At 65.7% G+C, this 20,501-nt stretch overlaps 2 protein-coding genes across 3 annotated transcripts; one reads left to right on the forward strand and one right to left on the reverse strand.

Annotated features, from left to right (window-relative positions):
* Positions 1 to 1,345: 1,345 nt before the first annotated feature.
* Positions 1,346 to 15,152, forward strand: HELZ2 (helicase with zinc finger 2). 2 transcript variants are annotated; one of them, XM_059705041.1, is made up of 20 exons: positions 1,346 to 1,427; positions 2,319 to 3,520; positions 3,809 to 3,992; positions 4,070 to 4,177; positions 4,555 to 5,066; positions 5,154 to 5,795; positions 6,398 to 7,181; positions 7,380 to 7,455; positions 7,536 to 11,313; positions 11,481 to 11,647; positions 11,737 to 11,868; positions 11,942 to 12,103; positions 12,183 to 12,330; positions 12,464 to 12,580; positions 12,653 to 12,845; positions 12,995 to 13,129; positions 13,248 to 13,466; positions 13,605 to 13,761; positions 13,844 to 14,011; positions 14,096 to 15,152. In XM_059705041.1, the coding sequence occupies exons 2-20, from the start codon at positions 2,505 to 2,507 to the stop codon at positions 14,218 to 14,220; spliced, it is 8,823 nt and encodes a 2,940-aa protein (XP_059561024.1). In that variant the 5' UTR covers positions 1,346 to 1,427; positions 2,319 to 2,504; the 3' UTR covers positions 14,221 to 15,152. The 2 variants fall into 2 exon arrangements, with proteins under 2 accessions (XP_059561024.1, XP_059561023.1); XM_059705040.1 differs by lacking the exon at positions 1,346 to 1,427 and having other exon boundaries at positions 1,550 to 3,520; positions 11,481 to 11,619; positions 11,721 to 11,868.
* A 1,919-nt stretch (positions 15,153 to 17,071) lies between these two features.
* FNDC11 (fibronectin type III domain containing 11) lies at positions 17,072 to 18,429 on the reverse strand. Its single transcript, XM_059705042.1, has one exon. The coding sequence runs from the start codon at positions 18,424 to 18,426 to the stop codon at positions 17,446 to 17,448; it is 981 nt and encodes a 326-aa protein (XP_059561025.1). The 5' UTR covers positions 18,427 to 18,429; the 3' UTR covers positions 17,072 to 17,445.
* Between the last annotated feature and the right edge of the window lie 2,072 nt (positions 18,430 to 20,501).

Raw genomic sequence — 20,501 nt, forward strand, 5'->3', positions numbered from 1 at the left:
GCTCTCATTTCTGCCCCGCTGACCTGTGTGCCTATTTCTACGTCAGTGTAGTTTTGATCACTATAACTTTGTATTACAGCTTGAAATCGGGCAGTGTGGTGCCTCCAGCTTTGTTCTTTCTCATGATTGCTTTGGCTATTGGGGTCTTCTGTGGTCAAAATCACTTTTAGGATCTTTGTTTCTATTTCTATTTAGGAAGAGTCACCATCTTTGTGTGACGTTAGGTCTCCTTGTCCAAGAACTAGCCTTTCGCTCCACTCTTCCGAGTGTCCATTGTGCCTCTCGGGACATTTCTGCTTCCTGCGTATTTCTTGTTGAGCTTATTCCTGGGTCTTTTGTTGCTGCTGGTATTTACAGAGTGTTTTCCTCTATTTTGTTCTGAAACGCTGTGGCGAGAGGCCACTGGCATGCTTGTGAGTGGCGTGCCCAGCGCAGCCCCTGACTTTACTGGGAGCTTGCCTTCTGTCCTTCCCGAGAGGATGCCGACCTTGGGTCAGCACAGAGGCATTTCATTGTCTGAGGGACAGTCTTGTTGCAAGATCTATTGCTGTGTGAGAAATCGCCTCAAAACTTGGTGGCTTAAAACAATAATAAACATTTATTATCTCACAGTTGGGAGTGGCTTGGCTGGTGGCTCAGGCGTGGGGTCTCATGAGGTTGCAGTCAAGCGGCGCTGGGGGGGAGCTGCCTGAGGGGGGTCGCTGGCACAGCTCTCGGAGGCGACAGTCTCCTGGTGCTGCTGGAGCCAGCAGCTTCCGGGTCACCAGGCGGCCTTTCCCGGGCCAGGGCGCTGTGCAAGGGTGCGCCTCTCAGGGGCTCATCCTCGGGGCAGGTCCGGGCTTCGAGCTGCCAAGTCTCCTCCGTTTTCTCAAGGGGGTGAGGGTGGACCGTGCACAGAAAGTTGAGGGGAGTCCAATGCAATTAGCTCCCCTTCCTGCTGTGTAGACTGGGGGGCTCTCCATTTCCAGGCCCTGCCTCGGTCCAAACATCCTTTGGTGCATTTTAAGGGCTTGGATACATCAGAGCCTCCCCAGGTAAGAAGAGCCTCCCCACGGAGGCCCCGCCCCAGGCAGGAGGGAAGGGCCCCCTTGATCCAGACTGACTGGTGCCTTTCAAAGAGGTGGGGGCCTCACCCGGCCCCATCGTGCCCCTCCCGCGGGGATCCCGCCAGCCCAGACGCCCCCTGGGCGCCCCCTCCCGCCTGGCGCTGGACTCGGGGCGGGGCGCTGCAGCCTTCGGACCAGGGTTCGAATCCTGGGCGCTGGCGGGCGGGCGGGGCGCCACGGCTCGGGGCGGCGCCGCGAGGGGGGCGGGGTGGGGGCGGGGCGGGGGCAGTGAGGTAATTTCCGCGCTCGGGCGTCAGAGGTTTGAGTCACCCCGGGGGCAGAATCGAAAGTGATCCCGCTGCGGGCGCGGCCGAATGGGTGGTGAGTGCGGGGATGCGGGTCTGCGCTGTGGGGGCAGCTCCCTGAGCGCGCGTGGGGGTGCCTGGGATGGGGGCTCCCGGGATCGGGGGGGGGGGAAGCGGTGCTAGCGGGCGGGGGGCCGGTGCCGGGGACCCCGAGGCAGCCTGGAGATGGGGACTCAGCCGCGACCCCTGCCCACAATAGCGCAGCCTCCTCGCCCTGCGCCTGGGGGGTCGGGGGGGGATCTCTGGACCCCAAGTTCCCCCCCTTCGGTCTTGTGCTCACCGCGCCCGCTGTCCCGGCTTCTGAACATCCATCCGGCTTGGGGTGTCCACCAGCCGCTGCTGCGGGACTAAGTTCCCACTGGAGCCAGGCCGGCTCTGACCCCGGGCTGCCCTCCGCCCACTTCCTCCTGGAGGTCTCGGTCACCCCGGGTGCCCTGGAAAGTGCTCTCTAGGGGAAGCCAGCAGCCTGGTGGAAGCCAGTTCCCCTTTCTGATTTAGGCTCCCCCCGGGAACCCCAGGGAACCCGGGGAACCCCTTGTCCTTCTGGAGCTGATGCCGACCGTGCTGCCTGGGCAGCCCCTTGCCCCGCCCACAAGGCTCTGCCCCAAGGGGAGGAAGCCAGTCCCCTCCAGACACATGTGGGGGGCACTGTCCCCAGGAGCCAACTGTCCCTTCACAGAACAGGGGTGGTGGGCCTCAGACCAGGCAGGACACCGGGACCTATAGGGCCAGGAGAGTGGGGTTGGGGGGCTCAGAGGCCCTGTGGGGGGCACCGTCCCCAGACGCAGCCGGCTGGCTCCTGAACGGGGCCGAGAGACCCTTCAGAGAGGGTGGGTCTGGGCTGGGTCCAGGCCAGTGGGCCCAGCCACCTTGGCCCTAACCACCCTCTGCTCCTGTCCTGTCCCAGAACTCTCCGGCTCCGCCTCCTCGGCACCTTGGTGGGGGGAGGCGGTGTGTCCGAGCCCTGACCTCAGCCGGACCTGGCTCTTGGCTTCTCCTGTCCCACACGTCTCCTCGAGAGCAAATAGCGCCCGAGGACCAGCGGAGCCCTGAGCCTCGGACGCCACCCCGCAGGGCCAGGCCAGCTTTAGAGATGGTGTCCCCGGGGTCTGGCCCATGGCGCACCGGCCCCACTGCCACCAAGGAGCCATCCCTGGCCAGGCTGTACACCCAGGTGGACCTGTGCCTGGGCTGCTCCCGCTGCACTCAGCGCCTCAATGAGAGCACCTACCTCCTGCGCCGGGTGGAGCACAGCTGCCCCCGTGAGATCCTGCTGGCCCGCTCCAAGCGAGCCGCCAAGAGCAGGGTCTGGCGCAAGGTGGACCGCCGGCCCAGCTTCCCTCGGCCTGCACGGTATGAGGTCTGCCGCTACTACAGCCCTGGGCTGGGCTGCCGGCGGCACCGAAACCAGTGCACCTTTGCCCGAAGCCCCGAGGAGGCGCTGGTCTGGACCTTTGAGCGCGAGCACAATGTCCACCGTCTATGGTTGAAGGCAGCGGTGAAGGGTGGCGGGGCCCAGGGCGAGCTGCGCGGCCCCGCCGACACCATCCGAGAGGAGTTTGGCGGCCACTTCCAGCTGCTCTGCTGCCACTGCTTCCGGCACTGCCCGCCACACATCAGCCCCGTGGACGCCCAGGGGCGCTGCCCCAGACATGGAACCTGCCCCTCACTCCTGACCCACATGAGCTCTGAGGGCCGCAAGCAGCAGGTGGTGGAAGTGCGGCCACAGCCCCAGTACCGCCAGCCGCTGGCCTATTGCATGTATGTGGGGCGTGGGCGGCCGTGCCGCCACGGGGCGTCCCGCTGCCAGTACGCCCACAGCGCTGTGGAGATGGCCGTGTGGGAGGCTGAGCAGCTGGGTGGGCTCCAGCGGATGGACCTGCTCACACTCCCTGCCCCCAGGGGGGGTGGGCACACAGCCCCCCGCTACCAGCCTCCTGCACCCCAGCTGTACTGCCACGCCTGCCTGGTCACCTGCCGCTCCCAGGAGGCCTTCGAGAACCACTGCTCATCCCAGGAGCATGCGCAGATGGTGGCCCAGGGCCAGGCCATGGCCTGGGAGTACCGGAGCCCGCCCACCGGGCTCTCCACCTTTGAGCTCTGCCCCAGGTAAGGCCTGTGTTCGGGGCTTGGGGAGGGGGATGACCCACCTTCAGCCAGAACCAGGAGCTCCTTGTGCCCTCGGTGTGACTGGCTGGCACTTCGTCCACCTCAGGTGGGCAAGGGAGGTCTGTGGAGGTGGCTTCTGCCGGCCTTGGCCTGTGGGCACAGTAGTGGACAGGTTGGAGGAGATCCCGCCCCCGCCCCACCCCCGCCTGGAATCTACTCCTGCTCCCCGACACAGGCCTCTTTTAGGCTGAGGGGTCTCACCCCAGTGGCCTGCTGACCTCCCCCCAGGCCCGACCTCTGTGAGTATGGGGACATCTGCACCAAGGCACATTCGGAGCAGGAGCTGCAGGAGTGGGAGCGGCGGGTGCAGGCGGCAAAGCTGCGGGAGCAGGCGGCCTGGCAGGAGGGGCTGGTGTCCTACCGAGAGCGGCTGCTGGCCGAGTACCAGCGCAGCAGCAGGGAGGTCCTGGTGGTGAGTGGGGCCTCGCGAGTGGGCCAGGGTGGGCAGGGCCAGGGCCACCCTGCTGATGGCCTGGCTTCCTTGTGCAGTTGGCTGAGACTGTTGATGGTGTGTCCGTCACCTGCCACCAGCCCCTGGTGCATCAGGCCCAGGAGAGGAAAATTCAGCACAGCTGGACGTTCGTGATCCACTCCGAGGTGAGGGGTCCGCATAGCCCTGAGTTGGCTGGGGTCTGGAGCCACTGCCCTGCACCGTGTCCCCCGTGTGTGTGTGTGAGAAGTCTCTGTGCCCGGGGTCGTGGGGTTATTTTGTCGAGTGTCTGGCAGAGAGCAAGGGTCTGGGCCGGTTACCACCATGACTCTGCGCATCCCATGCTGCCTTCCCTTGCTCTGCATGCACGGGGCCCTCCTGGGCAGGTTCTGTGACCCCCCCCATGCGGACACTGCGGTTCAGAGAGGCTGAGCACCTGCTGGGGTCACAGCAGGAAGCGCAGCGCTGGGAGGGGTCTGTGTCAGGCTGGACCTTGGTGGGTGGGAGGGCCTCTCGCGCCACCTCACCATCCATTTTCTCCCAGGAGCTCCTGCAACATGTGGCCCTGCTCAAGCAGGAGCCGGGAGCAGACTTCTCGCTGGAGGCCCCCTGCCTCCCGCCGGGCCGGGTGTATGCACAGGGGGAGCGCTTCCGGGTGTCCGGCTGCCCAACCGAGTTCCGGGTGGCCGTGCGTGTGCAGAGCACCTCCTTTGGCACCTTCGAGCAGTGGGTGGTCTTCGACTTTGGCCGCAGGCCAGCCCTGCTGCAGAAGCTGGAGTTGCAGCTGGGTCAGGAGCACCACCCAGGGGGGACACTAGCACCCGGCCACCATGAGGAGCTGGAGCGCTGGCACACTGGCAACCGCCACGTGGTCCCTGGTGTGGAGCGCACAGCAGAGCAGGCAGCCCTGATAGCCAAGTACAAGGTGCCGGCGCTGGCCCTGGAGTTCCGCCGCGGCGGCCCGGCCCCGGGCCCCCTGTCCTGTGCCAACTACCGGCAGAGGATGCACCAGTTCCTCTATGAGGAGGAGGCTACGCAGCAGCGGCTGGTGGCCAAGTACGTGGTGCAGCGTGTGTGGGCGGTGCTGGGATGCCGGCTGCGAAGAGGTGGCCTTGGTCAGCTGACCCACACCCTCCCCACTAGGCTGAACCTCCGGGGCCCTGTGTCCCTGAAAACCTCGCTGCAGACGCCAGCCCTGGGCATGCTCTTCCCGCCGCCGGGAGCTCTCTACGCCGAGGTCCCCATCCCCGCCTCCCTGACACCAGACACAGACCAGGGCTTTCTGCTGGGCCGGGCGGTCAGCACGGCGCTCGTGGCCCCTGTGCCCTCACCTGGCCGCACGGTGTTCGAGGTGCGGCTGGAGACCCGGGCCAGCTTGGAGCAGGCGCGGTGGCTGCTGCTCCCCGCCCACTGCTGTGCGGCCCTGGGCTTGCAGCCTGAGGCCAGCCCCCTGCTGGAGGTGCAGTTCCAGGTTGACCTGCTGACCTTCCGCCTCTGGCATGAGGCAGTGGACGCACTGCCCGAGGAGCGCCTGGTGGTACCCTACCTGCCAGCCTGCGCCCTGCCCCGCCTGCGTCCCAGTCCGCCTGCGTTGCATGGCAACCACAAACAGAAGCTGGCGGTGGAGTTCATCGCAAGCAGCAGCCCTGAGGGCACGCGGCCCGCGGCCCCGCTGCTTATCTATGGCCCCTTTGGCACAGGCAAGACCTACACACTGGCCATGGCCTCCCTGGAGGTCATCCGACAGCCCCACACCAAGGTGCTCATCTGCACACACACCAACAGGTGAGCCCAGAGCTGCTGCTGTCTGGGCTGGGTGAGTACTGCTGAGGTGGTGTGACCCCAAGAGAAAAGGAGGGCCCCGGGCCTAGGGCTCTGGCTGGTTCCCAGGTTCACTGGAGGCCTGAGAGGCTAGAACGGATGTGCCCAGGCTGTCTGGGCACTGGTGGAGTGGAGCCTGGGCGGGGCTGCCCAGTGCATCCATGGAGTGAGTCCCAGTCGCTTCCATCTTTGGGATTCTCCCTGATAGACGGTCAGTCCTGGGCTGAAAGGGACAGGGGACGTCTATGCTTCAGGCACAGTCCCAGCGTCCTGGGGTTGGGGTCTGCTGTCGGGGTGTGGGGCTGTGGGTGCCTCTGCAGAGGCTCTAGATGCGGGGGAGGGGGGGAAGGTGGGCGGGGGTGTGGGTAGGACGAGGCAGGGCCCACCGGCACTTTCTGGGGCAAGGTTCCACTGTCGCTTTTAAGTGACATGCAGAGGTAAGCTCCGTCGGGCAGGCCACAGGTCAGCCTGCCTCATGTGAGCCCCTGGCATCCTGCAGGGCCAGGCGCACGGTAGGCACTTTAGCAGACAGCTGTTGAGGCCCCTTGTGCCCTTCTCCCCCTCAGCGCGGCCGACATCTACATCCAGGAGCATTTCCACAGCTATGTGAGCAGCGGCCACCCCGAGGCCACACCACTGCGGGTGATGTATACGGACCGCCCGCCGAGCCAGACGGACGCGGCCACGTTACAGTACTGCTGCCTGACGGAGGACCGCCGGGCCTTCCGCCCGCCCACACGCGCTGAGCTGGAGCGGCACCGCATTGTGGTGGCCACCACCTCGCAGGCCCGCGAGCTCAGAGTGCCTGCTGGCTTCTTCTCGCACATCCTCATCGACGAGGCCGCCCAGATGCTGGAGTGCGAGGCGCTCACCCCACTGCGCTACGCCCTGCCGGGCACCCGCGTGGTGCTGGCCGGGGACCACATGCAGGTCACGCCCCGGCTCTTCAGTGTGGCCAGGGCCCAGGCGGCCGGCCACACGCTGCTGTACCGTCTCTTTCAGCTCTACCAGCAGCAGACGCACGAGGTTGCCCAGCGCAGCCGCATCATCTTCCACGAGAACTATCGTTCCACGGAGGCCATCATCACCTTCGTCTCGCGACACTTCTACCTGGCCAAGGGCACGCCCATCCACGCCCGCGGCAAGGTCCCGCGCCACCCCCGGCACTACCCGCTCATGTTCTGCCACGTGGCGGGCAACCCCGAGCGTGACCTGTCCCTGACATCCTGGCTCAACACCGCCGAGGTCCTCCAGGTGGCTGAGCTGGTGCAGGAGTTCTACAGCGCCTGGCCCCACTGCTGGGGCAGCCGCGAGCAGAGGCACATCTGTGTGGTGTCCCACGGCGCCCAGGTAAGCCCAGCCGTGGGGCAGCTCCACCCACTGCCCACAGGACGTGGCCTCCCATCGTGGTCTTCACAGCCTCAGTTTCCCCTTCTGTAGAGGGGCTGAGGAATCACCTCCCCGTGCTTGGCACCAGGTGCTGGGCGTGGTCGTTGGGGGCCCTCCCTGTGCTCCTCTGGGTCTGCTGATGTGGCCGTGTGTCTCCAGGTGAGTGTGCTGAGGCAGGAGCTGAGGCGGAGGGACCTGGGCCAGGTGTCTGTGGGCAGCTTTGAGATCCTGCCAGGTGGGTGGTCAGGGGTAAGGGTGAGGTGGGTTGAGGCGGGGCAGCTCCCCCAGCCCGGCCTGACCGTGCCCCTCCCACAGGCCGGGAGTTCCGGGTGGTGGTGCTGAGCACAGTCCACAGCCGCCAGAGCCTGCAGAGCCCGGGCGCGCCGGCCCTGGAGTTCTTCACGGACGCCCGCGTGCTCAACACCATCATGACCCGCGCCCAGTCCCAGGTGGTGGCGGTGGGGGATGCCGTGGCCCTCTGCTCCTTCGGGGCCTGCAGCAAGCTCTGGAAGAGCTTCATCCGCCAGTGTGTGGAGCATCGCAGCGTCCACCCCGAGGGCTTGTCGCTGGAGCACATTGAGCAGGCCGTTGTCCAGAGGCAGCGCTGGGCCCACTGCCAGCAGCCCGCAGCCCCGCCGGCAGAGGGGCCTGTGGCAGTGGTGGCTGAGGACACGGTCCCAGTGGAGGGGGCAGCAGGGGCCCCGGCCACAGAGCACGCGGCTATGGCCGAGGCCAAAGAGGGTGGATCCCTGGCCAGCACCTCAGTGGTTGGGGACGTGGCCGCAAAGAACGCAGAGGCTGGGGACATAGCTTCAGGGCCTGCGTCCAGGGGGTGCCCAGCAGGTGCGGACGGAGTGCCACCAGGGAACCCGGCCGACGTGGTGGCAGGGCCGGCGGCCACAGAGAGCGAGGACCCCGAGGACCCCGAGTCTGACTTTTGGCCCTCCGACGGGGAGCTCGGCGCCGACGACTCCATCCTGCAGGAGCTGCTGGACGAGAGCCGGAACGTGACGGTGACCGTGCGGGAGGACGGGCTGCTGGACACCGTGGCCAGGCCTGCGTCCCCACAGCAGTCCCGGCAGTATGTGAACCTGCCGCCCGACGCACTGCGGAAGCTGCTGCGCTCGGAGCCCCAGCTGCACCACAGATGTGCCTTCGTGCAGGAGACCTTCGAGCGGGCGACGGCCGTGCCGCTGGATGACACGGGGCCCGGCCCCATCCAGCTCAGGGGCCGCTTGCACTGCGGGATGGCCTTCAGCGGGGACGAGGTGCTGGTCCAGGTCGTCGGCGGCGAAAGGGGCCCGTCGGGGCGGCCGCAGGGCCGCGTGCTGGGCGTGCTGAAGAGGCGGCGCAGCGATCTGGTGTTTGTGTGCCGCATGGATGAGTGGGACTCGCGCATCATGACCCCCATCGACGGCTCTGTGACCAAGATCTTTGTGGCCGACCTGAAGGACCCACTGCAGGTGCCCATCCACCGCTTCCTGCAGGGCCGCGTGCAGAGGGTGGGGTATGAACGGCTCACGGCCCAGGCCAGGCGCCACCGGCTCTTCTGGGTGCGCATTGTGGTCTGGCGGGAGCGCTTCTACTACCCGCTGGGCATAGTGCTGGAGGTGCTGCCCGAGGTTACCACCTGGGAGCAGGGCCTCCGGGTTCTGGACCTGGAGTACGGCCTCAGGGAGCCCTCGCCAGACCCGGCCGCGGTCTCCAAGGTGCTGCAGAAATACTGCGCAGAGCTCGGCCGGGCGCCAGGTTGCCGGGACGACTGCCGCAGCTTCCTGACCTTCACCGTGGACCCCCGGGGCGCCCGCAGCCTGGACGACGCCCTCAGCGTGCGGGACTTGGGCTCCAGGTACGAAGTGGCCGTGCACATTGCCGACGTGGCCAGCTTCATGCCCAGGGACGGGGCGCTGGACGTGGAGGCCCGAAGACGGGGCACGGCATTCTATGCCCCCAACCGGGAGCCGACGCCCATGCTGCCTGCTGGCCTCTGCCAGGACGTGCTCAGCCTCCTCCCAGGCAAGGACCGCTTCGCCATCTCTCTTTTCCTCACCTTCGAGAAGGGCAGCGACCAGCTCAAGAGCCTGCGCTTCGCACCCTCTGTGATCCGCTCCGACCGCCAGCTCTCCTACGAGGAAGCTGAGCAGGTGATCAGGGGGCAGCTGGGGGCCGCCCTGGAGCTGCCCGCCCGCCTGGACTCCGTGGACGCCTGCATTCTGGCTGCGTGCCACTTCGCCCGGGTGCTGCGCCGACGCCGTTTGCAGGCGGCCTGGCACTACGAGCAGCCTGACGAGGACAGCGCGCTGGGCTTCCGTGCGGCCCACGCCATGGTCAAAGAGTACATGATCCAGTTCAACAGCCTGGTGGCCGAGTTCCTGGTGGGCAGTGAGCGCACCCGGACGGCCACACCATTGCGATGGCAGCCCACGCCCAGCGGCCACCAGCTTGAAGCCGTGAGCGAGAAGCACGGAGAGCTGGTGCCTTTATCGCTTCACCTGAGACACCACCTGCGGGGGCGCGGCGCCCCCCTTAAGCAGCTCCACCTGCTGGCTTCCCTCTGGAGGCACATCCAGCTTGCTGCCCACGCCCAGGACTTCGGCCTGCTGGCCGACCTCATCACCACGGACGACATGCACCCCTCGCTGGCTGCCGCGGGTCTGGACTTCCGCAAGGCCCTGGGCCGCTCCGTCTTCGGCCGCTCCAGCCAGGGTGAGCGGCAACCGGCCAGTCACTACTCGCTGCAGGTGGACTGGTATACCTGGGCCACCTCGCCCATCCGCAGGTACCTGGACGTGGTGCTGCAGCGGCAGATTCTGCTGGCACTGGGCCAGGGGGGCTCTGCCTACTCTGCCAGAGACATCAACGGGCTCTGCCAAGACTTCAGCCGCCAGCACGCACGTGCCCAGAGCTACCAGCGTCGGGCCTGCAGCCTGCACCTGGCCACACGGCTCAAGGCCCAGCCGCGCCAGAAGCTGGGCTTCGTGGTGGATGTGGAATTGGGTGCTCGCTGCTTCAAGCTGCTCTTCCCGGTCAACCGGGAGACCCTGCCTGACCCCTGCCCTATTTACTACCGCTCCCTGCAGCTGGCTAAGCACCCGCACCACCTGGTGAGCCAGCTGGGCCTGCGGCTTGAATGGCGACGCCGTGTCTACTCGGTGATGCCGAATGGGCCGTGTCCCCCACTGCCCGGCGCCCTGCTGGACCTGCACACCTGGCCCGTGGACACTGCCCTGTGGCAGCAGTTGCTGGAGCTGGTGGAGGAGCAGCGGTGGCCGGAGGTGGCTGCCCGTGTGCAGGAGCAGGGCAGTGCCAAGCCGCCGCAGCGGGAGCTGGGGCAGGTGTCACGCAGCCGCTGTGGCCACTTTGTGGAGGTGGCCCGGGAGCTGGTTACTGGGGACACGCTGAAGGTGCAGCTCAGCGCCACGCTGCATCGGGGAATCCTGGTGCCAGCCCTGCAGCTGTGGCTCGTGGCCCCAGGCCTCAGCCTGTGCCTGGAGCACGTGGAGCGAGCGGGTGACTGCTTCTCGGGCCGCGTGCCGCAGGCCGGGCGGGACCGCTGCCGCAGCGTGGAGGACTACTGCCTCATGTGGGAGCCGTTCTGCTCCCTGGAGTCGGCCACCAGCGCCGTGGCCGAGAGCGACACCATCACGCTGCAGCAAGTGCGCATCGCCTGGGACGCGGAGCGGACGGAGCAGGGGCAGCTCCAGGGCAGCTTCTGCCTGGAGGCCGCCTTCCTCCGGGAACACAGCATCGACATCAGTTTTGGCCACTGCTACCTCTGCATCCGGCTTGAGGGGCTTCGGGCTGTGCCCGATGCCAGGATGCCGGACCCTGAAGCCAGCCCTGGCCAGCCGCCCCCCGGGCCCAGCAGCCTGGGCCCCACCCTGAGCATCGACCCGGACACCTACACCTGGGTGGCCCACGGGCTGACGGAGGACTGGGACCCAAATCCAGAGGGCCGTGCCGACCGGCAAGATGCTGACAAGCAGGTGCACTTCTTCATCCACCACATGGCCATGGAGAAGGTTCCAGAAGAGGTGCTGCGGCCCGGCGCCCCATTCACCATTGAGGTGCTACCAAAGCAGCTACCTGACCTGTGAGTGGCTTCCCCCCAGGGCCAGAGGCCAGGGAGAGGCCGGTGGGTGGGAGGGCGAAGCCTCCTTGGACTCCCTCTTCTGGGCGGGGTGGCCTGTGGGGCAGTGCTCCCTCCCTGGGAGAGTCCAGTTGAAGTTCCAGTGTCGGCCTCCCCCCCACATGCCCCAGCCGCAAGGAAGAAGCCGTGCGTGGGCTGAAGGGCGCGTCCCAGCTGGTCATCAACATCGCCCTGGGCCACCCCATCCCCCTCCCCCGCCACCTTCCCCAGCACTCTCCCCGACACCTTCCTGGACACCTTCCTGGACACCTTCCTGGCCAGCAGCCCCTTCGCAGAGGTAGGTGGGGACCCTCCAGCTTTCCTGCCCCTTCTTCCTGCCCCGGCCCGCCCTGCACCAGAGCTCAGTGAACCTGGCTCCTTCCTCAGGAATCCCCAGCAGGTTTTTGGAGCGACAGACCTTTGACATCCCCGGAGGCCGCCACAAGCTGAACCCCAGCCAGAACAAGGCCATCAGAGAGGCCCTGAAGAAGCAATTCACCGTCATTCAGGGCCCACCAGGTGGGACCTGCACTGGGGCCAAGGTGCCTGGGCAGGCCGGTGGCGGCGTGGCTCACCTGCTCTCTGCCCACAGGCACAGGGAAGACGGTGGTGGGCTTCCACATCGTGTTCTGGTTTTACAAGTTAAATGAGGAGCCAGTGCCGGCCTGTGGCACTCCCTGCCGGGAGAAGCAGCTGGGGCCCCCCTGCATCTTGTACTGTGGCCCCTCTAACAAGTCGGTGGACGTCGTGGCAGGTGCACTGGGTCAGCCATGGGGGCTGTGCTGGGGACGGCGGGCCCAGGGGACAGCCGCTCACGCCCAGACGGCCCCCAGGAATGCTCCTGAGCAGAAGGGCAGAGCTGAGGCCCCTCCGTGTGTACAGCGAGCAGGCGGAGGCCACCGAGTTCCCAGTGCCGGGCGTGAGCAGCCGGGGCCCGCCCAGGAAGACCCCTCGGGAGGGGAGGCCCAACCAGAGCCTCAGGTGCCGCCTCTCAGTGTCTGTCTAGCTGTCTGTCTGTCTGTCTGTCTCTGGGTGGAGGGGAGAGGCCCAAGCTGTCTGAGGGTCCTGCCTTGGGCTGTGGGCAACACGGGGCTTCACGGAGTTCCCCCGCCAGGGCCATCACGCTGCACCACCGGATCCGGCAGTCCTCCAACCCCTACGCGCCCTCCATCAAGGCTTTTGACACCCGGCTGCAGAGAGGGGAGGTGTTCCCCGAGGAGGACCTCGCCAGGTAAGCGGCGGAGCCGTGGCGCGGCCTCCTGGTGTGGGGGACCCCGGGTGACCCGACGGCGTCGCTCCGCAGGTATAAGAAGATCCTGGGGAGGGCGAGGAAGTTCGAGCTGGACCGCCACAGCGTCATCCTCTGCACGTGCTCGTGTGCGGCCTCGCCCAGCCTCAAGAACCTGAACGTCCGGCAGATCTTGGTCGATGAGGCGGGCATGGCCACGGAGCCCGAGACCCTCATCCCCCTGGTGAACTTCTCCCACACGGAGAAGGTGAGGCAGGTGCTGATGCCAGACAGGCATCGCCCGGGGGGCCTCACACCTGGATGCAGGGAGCGCGTGGAGGGCAGGTTGAGGTGGGGTAGCAGCGGACGTGCTGGGTGCCTCTGGGCCTGGGGGTCAGATCCACCCCCGCCCTCCAGGTGGTTCTTCTTGGGGACCACAAGCAGCTGCGGCCTGTGGTCAAGAATGAGCAGCTGCAAAGCCTGGGGCTGGACCGGTCTCTCTTCGAGAGGTACTACAGGGATGCCCACATGCTGGACACGCAGTACCGCATGGTGAGCCGCCCCCGCCTGTGCCTCCGCCCGCTCCCACCTCCTGCATGCACCCTGGCCTTCCCCTGGGGCCCAGGGAGGGCGGACGGCAGCCTGTCCCTGGCTCATGTTCTTCCGGCAGCACGAGGGCATCTGCAGCTTCCCTTCCATGGAGTTCTACCAGAGGAAGCTGAAGACCTGGCCGGGCCTGCGGCGGCCGCCCAGCGTCCTGGGCCACGCTGACAAGGAGAGCTGCCCTGTCATCTTTGGCCACGTGCAGGGCCACGAGCAGAGCCTGCTGGTGTCCACAGATGAAGGGAACGAGAACTCCAAGGCCAACCTGGAGGAGGTGGCGGAGGTGGTGAGTGTCAGGTGGTGCCCCTTGGTCGGGAGGGCTTCCTGGAGGAGGAGGCAGAGGAGCCGAGGAAACAGGCGAGGCCCGGGTGCCAGGGCGGGAGGCACCAGGGCCTGTTCCACTAGCACCCCCTCGGTCCTTCAGGTTCGCATCGCCAAACAGCTGACCCTGGACAGGACAGTGGACCCCAAGGACATTGCCATCCTCACGCCCTACAACGCGCAGGCCGCAGAGATCAGCAAGGGCCTCATGCGTCAGGGTGTCACCGGAGTGGCAGTGTGCTCCATCACCAAGAGCCAGGGTGAGGCTGGAGGCCGGTCCTGGGTAGGGCTCCTGGGCCTTCGGGTCAGGAAGCTGGGCCTCACTGTGCCCCTGGTCCCCAGGGAGTGAGTGGCGCTATGTGCTGGTGAGCACCGTCCGCTCCTGCCCGGAGAGCGACCTGGACCAACGGCCCACGAAGAGCTGGCTGAAGAGGTTCCTGGGCTTCGTTGTAGACCCCAACCAAGTGAACGTGGCCATCACCCGGGCCCAGGAGGGGCTCTGCCTCGTCGGTGAGAGCTGCTGGGGCGGGCCTGGGTGTGGCTGGGCATGGCTGCTGTGGGGGTGGGGCCGGCACTGACTCCTCCGTCTTGCAGGAGACCACCTCCTGCTTCGATGCTGCCCTCTGTGGCGCAGACTCCTGGACTTCTGTGAGGCCCAGCGGAGCCTGGTGCCCGCTGGCCAGGTGCGGGTCCGGAGGAGGCCAGCCGTGCTGGTCTGAAGGGCCCGCCTCAGCCATCCACTGCCCTCAAGCTGCCAGGACGGCCAGGACAAGGCCAAGCGCCCCCCTGCAGGCTGCCTTGACCCCGCTCCGCCGGATCCCGCGTGCCTTCGTCAGCAGTCGTCGCCGGCTCGGCCTGGCACCCTGCCCCCGGCTGGGCAGGTTTCGGAGGCCCGCCGTGGTGGGCACATTAGCCATCTCTGGAGCCTGGCTTTGTCCCCGGGGGCAGCACGGACGTGAGAAGAAAGAGGAGGTCGGTGCTCATCCTCCCGGTTGGCCTGCTTTTACTGCCGCCGTGGTGACCGGAGCATCTCGGGTGGGGCCACTGGGAAGGTTTGGGGTCTGGAAGGAAATCCCAGCTCTTTGGTCTTTGGATGCCATCTCAGCCACACTGGTGCCAGCCATGGAGCTCAGCTTTATTTTCTATTTTTAAATAAACCCAAACTCAGGGCAGAGGGGCTTCCCTGGAAGCCAGGGCCTTTCTCTGCACCCACAGCCCCCCCTGAGGCCACCTCACCTTGACCCCCCCCCCCCACAGCAGCGCTCCCAAGGGCTGTGGGCGGGGCTGCCATCGTGCCCCCCCCATGCTTCCGCCCCCACTCCGCGGGTGGGCCAGGTCTGGACAGCCTGCCCACCTGGTGTGTCAGGAGGCATTGTGTTCTGCCTTCTCTGGAAGCCTCTGGCCCCCCGCCGAGTCCGCCCTGAGGCAGCTCTGACCTGGGTCTCGGGGTGATGTTCCCCACGGGCTGGGGCTGCAAAGCGTTGTGTGTCCGAGGAGGGCAGCCCCCGTGGCCTTGCTGCGGGACCATGGGATGGGTCTGTTTCCTCAAGTTTTCTACAAATCAAATCTCTACATTCCAATTTTGTACCTTTTCTTGGACTGTTATATGATTGAACATTAACTTTGTTATAAAGGCCACTCTGCTTTCTCACCCCTGGGTGTTTTGAGGCCTGTCTGGGGGCACAGAGGGTAGCCCTTCCTCCTACTTAGGTTGCAAAGGGGCTGTGAGGCTGTCAAGCCATTGTGGCAGGTGCTGGGTGGGGAGCACGGGCTGCACTGAGATCACCGCCGGCTGAGGGTCCTCTGCCAGCACCGAGGAAGCTGGAACCGGAGGGCGAGGCCACGCCGGGAGCTGTGTTCAGGTGTTGCAGGTGTGCCCAGCCTCTGAACGCTGATCTTAGGCCCACAGTCTAGGTCCAAAGTCCCCAAGGCTGCCAGCGGGCCCGGTGCCACCCAGGACCTTGGGCACTGCATGGCCCATGGGGATTGACCTGGGCTCCTCATTCCCCTTGTGTGGCCGAGCCCCCAGGCCTCCCACCCCCACCCCGTAGAGCAGCTGTGGGAAAAGGAAGGTGTGGCCGGGGCCCTGGTAGTGGGTGGGTCAGGAGGTCACAGAGAGACAGACGTGGCAGGCCTTTGTGTACCATGTGTTCACTGTGAGGCCCGAAGTGAGTCGATTGGGCCCTGCCTGGAAGAGGCCTCCTCCATGGCAGCCTCCTCCAAGCATTGAGAAACATGACAGTATCTTGTGAAAAACGCTTAAGGAGAGATGAACAGGTGTCTGAGGCAGGGAGTTAAGACCTCACCTACCTGGAGTCAGGGAGGGCTTCCCAGAGGAAGAGGCATTGAAACCCCAAGTGTGCTGTAGGAATCAGGGGGCCTGGGGGGCGGGGCGAGGCAGCTGCGGGGTAGAGGTGAGGCTGGAGGCGGGTCGGGCACAGACCAGCGCCCTGGCCTCAAGGGCTGTACTTAGGAGGTGCAGCAGAGCTGCTCACAGAGTGGGACCTGTGGCCTCTGGGCAGCTGCCTTTCTGGGTGAGGGCGCAAGCCAGGCCTCCAGCAGGAGACACAGAATGAGCTGCGTACCCCCATGCACCTCCCTTGGTGAACCCCACTCCAGCCAGGCCCTCTGTTGGACTGGTATGACTCAGCACAAACCCCAGTCCCTGGTCCCTGGCCTGCTCTTACCCCTGCTCCCTCTATTTCTGAGGAGCATGAGGCCTGGGCCCTGGGACGCCTGCAGGACATGCAGGAGCGCGCCCGGTAGCACACGAGGCCAGAGCGCGGGGCACACAGAGGGACAGGCCTGGGAGAGGAGCCCCCCGCCCCCGGGCTCAATCCCCACCTGTAAGAGCACCCTGTCCACCCTGGGGGGCGGCGCTGGGGCTTCTCCGGCAGAGTCGGGGACCCCCTTCACCAAACCGCTTCTCGGCCAGTGGGAGAGGGGCTGTTTCCCATCACCCTGACCACACGATTCTCCAGTGACCATGTGGCTACCTGTGCTGACCATCCTCCTCAGCCATGGCCAGGGACATAGGGCTGTCCCTCCTGGAGCTGGTGTCCAAGCCGCAGGAGCAGGTGGACACTGACGTCCGTCCACATTACCTTTGTCAGAGTGAGCGTGCGCACGGGGAGGGGCACTGCTGGGCGCCCGGGGTCACAGGACCACTGCAGGGCCAGGGCGGACTATCAAGGCAACATCAAGGGGGTGGTCACCCACAGGGGGCTGGACAGCAGGAGTTGGTGGGGAGGGCCAGTGGGCTGGAGAGAGTACCACCTCCCGAGAGTACTTATGCTGGCCTGTGTGCTGGGGATGCCCCTGCCAGGCGCCCTTTCCTGGGACCCTCACCCACCTCAGGACGGGGGCCGATGAACTTCAGCTTCATTTGGGGGAAAGATAAGACTTTTATTGTCATTTAAAAAATAAAATGTCCTTTTGGCCTCAATCTTGATCCTGATAAAGCTGGGGTGAGAGTGATGGGCCATGACTGCCCCTGTGGGGTCTGGGCAGGACCTGGGGGCTTGTCCCCCTGGGGAACCTGGCCTAGGAGGGAGGAAAGGTGGCCAGAGCCTGTGCTGAGGTCACATGGCTGGTTATTGTGACGGGGGGGGGTGGGGGGGGGCGGGGAGATGGAGCTGGCGTGGCCGAGCCCCTGGGGCAGCTGTCATGCTGGAGGTGGCATCCAGGTGCCAGGGCTGGCGCTTCTTGCTCTGGGGCCAGCTGTCCTGGAAGGTCCAGCCTGGGGCCCCCGCCCCCCCGAAAAGGGAGCAGGAGCTGCGGGGCCTGGGCTCGCGGGAGTGCTTGGGCCAAGTCAGGAGAAATACCCATGTGGCTGCCGCTGCCCTCAGGACGGAAGTAGGTCTGCTTCTTTCATTGTGTGTGTGCGTTTATACTCCTCTTTATTAGTGGATAAATATTAGAAAACCATCTCTCGGAAGCTGCAGTCAGGGGCGGCCCGGCTTGCCCAGCCGACGGGGGGGCGGCCCTTCGGGGGGCCCCGGCCTGGTCTGCAGTGTGAGGCTGTCCCGCCAGGGCTCATAGACCAGCGTGTAGCTCTCTGCCCTCTTGACGGTGAACTTGTAGACACGGTTGGGCAGCAGGTTGTGGACGTCGAAGGTGCAGGCGGCCACGGGGATGATGCCGCGCTGCAGGTACTCCTGCTGTGTCCGTGGGTCCAGCAGCTTGAAGCGCAGTTCGAACTGTTCCGGCGCCGCTGGCTGGATGGTGACGAACCAGCGCAGGGTGACCCAGTCCTGGTGGGCCACCGACTCCTTGCGGTCGAACATGACGGGCATCTTGGTGCTGAGCATGAGCCGGATGTGCGGGATCTTGGTGGCGCCAACATCAGACACCAGGCGGTGCTTGATATGCAGACGCCCTGGCACCATCATGGCCAGGAAGTTGTCCATGACGGCCGACAGGTCTGCCAGCCGCTGCTCCACGAGTGCCCAGCCCGCCAGGAAGGGCCGAGGGTCAGGCGACTCGAGCAGGGCATCCAGCTGGGCACGGCCGTGGTCCAGCTGCTCCAGCAGGTCCCCGAGCAGCAGGAGCTGGATCTTGGTCTGCGCGGTGCCCACCTTCTTCATGCGCTGGAACTTCCAGGGGTCGATGAGCTGGAACATGGTGCTGGGAAGCACCAGCGGGTTCTGGTCGCCCAGGGCCAGGTGCTTGGGGAGGATCTCGATGTGGTAGGAGCACTTCCTCAGCAGCTCCATGCGAGCGTGATGGCGCTTCAGCAGGTGGGGGCTCAGGTCGCAGGTCAGGAACTCCCGCAGCGCATTGCGGCGTGCTGTGTAGGTCCTCCAGGCCTCCGGCTCCAGCAGCTGCCGGTCCTCAGCCTCCTCCACCTCCTCCTGGTCCAGGAAGGACTGGGGACTGTCTAGCTTCATCTTGTCCAGGCCCAGGCCTGTCACCTGGAAACTCATTGTCTGGAGGGAGGGGTGGAGGGTGGGCCGTGAGCGGGAGCAGTCAGGCCTCTGTTGCCCACCTGGGGCTCACTTGGGGCTGTGTTTGTGTGTGTGGGTGATTTCAGGCCCATTAACCCTCACACTGGGCCCTCTATCCTTCCTGGGGGGGGGACCTTGTGGGGAGCACCTTTCTCTAGAAGAGGCTGCCTGGAGGGCCAGGTGGGCAGGCTGCAGAGTCATTAAAAGTAGACATTTAGAGCCTTAGCTGGTTTGGCTCAATAGACAAAGCATCGGTCAGCCTATGGACTGAAGGGTCCTGGGTTCAATTCCAGTCAAGGGCACATGGTCAGGTGGTGGACTCAATCCCCAGTAGGGGGTGTGCAGGAGGCAGCCAATCAGTGATTCTCATCATTGATGGTTCTATCTCTCTTCCTCTTTGAAATCAATAAAAAATATATATATTTTTTTAAAAAGTAGGCATTGAGGGGCAAACATTACGGATGATTGGTTGTGAGGATGCAGGGCAGGGCTAAGACCTGGGCTGGGCTCTGGGGCCAGAATGACTTGAGCAGAAACCTCAGCCACTGACCAGCTGTGCGGCCTGGCAAAGGTTTCGGGACCTGTTTGAAATGGGTGACAGTGCTCCTCGGGGCACGGAGATTCAGTGAGGTCCTGTCTGAGCAGCACCGAACTCCCCTTGGGACACCACTGCCCGGCAGACCCTCCACCCCTCACCGCTGGTGCACAGCAGAGGGCCAGGCTCACCCCAGGACAGTCCAGTTGGGGACCAGGGCCAGCTGGGAGGCCGACCCAGCTGAGGAATAGCCGGCTAGCTCCCAGTTCCCGAGCCCTGTGTCCCGGGCCTCCAGGGCCTTAAAGAGCCACGACTCCCTAGGAAAGGCCCAGAGGCTGAGGTCCTGTCACTCCCTCCTACAGGTGGACTCTCACTCCAGGTGCAAAGCTAGCCATGGACCCCACAGCCTGAAGCTCCTTTGGGGCCACGACCCCCCGCCCCCACCAGGTTTCCAGCTCTGGGTGTCAGTGCGCCCCACAGCTGGATGCAGCCACAGCGAGGCAGACCACTCCTGCAAGCTGGGGCTCCTTGGAGAAGGAGCCAACATTCCCGGCTGCTGTCCCAGGTCCCAGCCACCCCCAGGGTCCCGGCCTGCACCTGGGAAAGCTCGGGTTGTCCCACAACCCAAGGGTTGGGTGAGTTACAGGGAGGCCCAATAGATCCAGTGACTTGCCCAAGAAACCACCAAGTGGCAGGGTAAGGCTGGGGCAGGCTGCCTCCTCCCCAAAGATCCTTGCCCTTCCTGGGGCAGAGGAGCCACAAGAGGCCTGGGCACAACAGAGAGGCTATGGGGGTGAGGTGCCAGCCGAGCCCAGGATCCCAGCACTTATGGCCTAAGTCCTGCTCTGGCCTCTGGAAGGAACTCTTGCCCCTGGCTCTGGCTGCGGGTCAAGTCTCCCAGATGGAAAACCACAGATGGGTTGGTGTAAACGGCCAGGAGAGGGCTCGCTTGGAGTCCTGGCCTCCTCGACTCCGACTCCACCCGTTCCCGCTCCCTGAAGCCACCCCCCCAACCCGCCCGCCCACCTTCCAGAGACCTACCCCCACCTCCGCGCCTCCCCACTTCCCCTGCATCCCCCACCCCAAACCCTCCCCCAGCCCCGCGCGCCCACTTGCCCTGCCTCCCGGAGCTCCGTGCGGCTGACTGTGCGCAGAGCGGGGGCGTCTAGTTTCGCACCCGTGGCAACCAGCGGTTGCCATGGGGATCGTGAGTCTTTGTGACGCCCGCGGCGCCCGGGAGTGGGGGCGGGGTGGGCGGAACCCAGGCTTAGAGGCGAGACCCGTTCTCTGGGTTCCCAGACTTGTCTGCTGCGGGAGGACGGTCCCAGGACCCCGACCCAAGGAACCGCTGGCCTCTCCCCGGCTCCGCCCGGCCGGCTCGGAGGAACTGTCCATGGGCTTTGCTCTCTCCGCTGGGACCCACCGGGAGCCGCCGCGGAGTGCGGGAGCCAGGCCGCAGTCGGTGCCTTCAGGCTGGCGGTCCCTGTCAACCGCCCGGCACAGGGCTCCCTGAGCGGGG

The sequence above is a fragment of the Myotis daubentonii genome, chromosome 8 (genome assembly GCF_963259705.1).
Source record: "Myotis daubentonii chromosome 8, mMyoDau2.1, whole genome shotgun sequence".
NCBI classification, from domain to species: Eukaryota; Metazoa; Chordata; class Mammalia; order Chiroptera; family Vespertilionidae; genus Myotis; species Myotis daubentonii.

Coding starts and splice junctions, on each gene's coding strand:
- FNDC11 (XM_059705042.1), bottom strand. CDS start 18,426: ATGAGTTTCCAGGTGACAGGCCTGGGCCTGGACAAGATGAAGCTAGAC.
- HELZ2 (XM_059705041.1), top strand. CDS start 2,505: ATGGTGTCCCCGGGGTCTGGCCCATGGCGCACCGGCCCCACTGCCACC. Junction 5,067..5,153: donor CAGCAGCGGCTGGTGGCCAA/GTACGTGGTGCA, acceptor CCTCCCCACTAG/GCTGAACCTCCGGGGCCCTG. Junction 13,130..13,247: donor TGGACACGCAGTACCGCATG/GTGAGCCGCCCC, acceptor TTCTTCCGGCAG/CACGAGGGCATCTGCAGCTT.